This window comes from Cephus cinctus, unplaced genomic scaffold (genome assembly GCF_000341935.2).
Source record: "Cephus cinctus unplaced genomic scaffold, Ccin1 Ccin1_scaffold0299, whole genome shotgun sequence".
Taxonomy (NCBI): Eukaryota; Metazoa; Arthropoda; class Insecta; order Hymenoptera; family Cephidae; genus Cephus; species Cephus cinctus.
Window position 1 is genome coordinate 21,234 of NW_014333002.1, and position 1,590 is coordinate 22,823.

Below are 1,590 nucleotides of genomic sequence, written 5' to 3' on the forward strand. Positions count from 1 at the left end.
ACGGCATATTAAAACAAAAAATGAAATGGAGAAGTGTGTCTATGTTAGAAATGCAAAAGCGTTAAGCGAATGAAACGAGATTTTTTCCATCGCCGTCAATTTTTCTCTTATCGATCATCTTCATGAGAGTCCGTGTCGCAACAAGTGAGGCTGCTGACTTCAACAAGCTATGAAAAATATGCAATGGCCGCGTTAGCAACGATTCAGCTTCGTGATCGTAAGGTGCCGAGTTCACGTGTAGAGACGGTTGAACCGCGAGTTAGGGCGGACCTAGGCGATCGCAACGCCAAAGAGGAATCTCCATGGACGAAAAGAAAGTTACGACTGTCGGTAAGAAAGCTTAGAGGTAGACCAAAAAAGGGTTCCGACCAGCAAAATGAAAAAGCCAACAATCAGCCGGAAGAACACGCTGGATAATTACATCAGCAACAAGGAAGAACAAAAGACGCACGATGCTGATAGTTCAAGTGATACTTCAACACGACGGGAGTCTGTTAGTGACAAGGATCTGGACGGCCCTGACAGTTTGGTTAAAAGTGACGTTTTCGTTACGAGAAATAATTTGGCAAAAACACCAGTGCCTTCATCGATAATGATAACGCAAGTCGAATTGGGAGTTACTCCTATCGCAGAGGATCTTGAGTAAGCCGAGCAAATGGATATAAAATTTCTGTAAAGATTCGAAAGGATATACAATAAACAATAAAAATATTATTATTAATATTGTTATAAAAAAAGTTGTTAAAAGTACATAAAGATAAAATTCTAAAACTAAAACTATTGTACTGTAACTGCTCATTCTAAAACTCTACCACGTCTAAGGGAGCATCCTACTGCTTTCTAGTATCAAGCGAAATTTAGTCATAATCTAATCAAATATGCGTAATAATGAAAAGAATTCTAAAAGAAAAATTCACTTTAAATGTCTTAAAACTGATATTTGGACAGTGTGTTGACTTGCAGGAATTGTGAAGTTGCAGAACCAGTAGTACTGTTTATGAAATGGTATTGATTGTCACGTTGCATAAAGGTATTCATGAAAGGACACGTATAAATTTTGTTTTTTAAACATAATGCAATAACAGATTTAAATCAGTATTAAGAGATGAAGGAACAGAGATCCAATCGTGAGTCAGGTGCATATTCCACGTTAAACCATTTTGCGGCCCTTAAAAGGGCCATTTTTGTTTAATTGAGCGATACTGTTTACGCCTTCTTCTCAGTCTTCTTGGGTAGCAGAACTGCCTGAATGTTTGGAAGCACACCGCCTTGAGCGATGGTCACACCAGAGAGTAACTTGTTCAGTTCCTCGTCGTTACGAATGGCCAGCTGCAAATGACGTGGGATGATCCTCGTCTTTTTGTTGTCACGTGCAGCGTTTCCCGCCAATTCCAACACTTCAGCAGCCAAATACTCCATAACGGCCGCCAAGTAAACAGGAGCTCCAGCTCCGACTCGCTCGGCATAGTTGCCTTTGCGAAGGAGCCTATGAATACGGCCGACGGGGAACTGGAGGCCAGCCCTGCTGGAGCGAGACTTTGCCTTTCCCTTCACTTTTCCGCCTTTGCCACGTCCGGACATTATGACTTC

General features: G+C 41.4%; 1 protein-coding gene across 2 annotated transcripts in view; it reads right to left on the reverse strand.

The window, feature by feature from the left end:
* Positions 1–796: 796 nt before the first annotated feature.
* Positions 797–1,590, reverse strand: part of LOC107266148 (histone H2A-like) — a 1,137-nt gene continuing 343 nt past the window's right edge. The window contains exon 2 of one of the 2 annotated variants that reach the window (XM_025083357.1): positions 797–1,562. In XM_025083357.1, coding sequence (XP_024939125.1) covers positions 1,207–1,562 — 356 coding nt within the window. In that variant the 3' untranslated portion in view covers positions 797–1,206. Of the gene's footprint in view, positions 1,582–1,590 lie in introns of those variants that run through there. The other variant, XM_015736340.2, reaches the window with a different exon arrangement.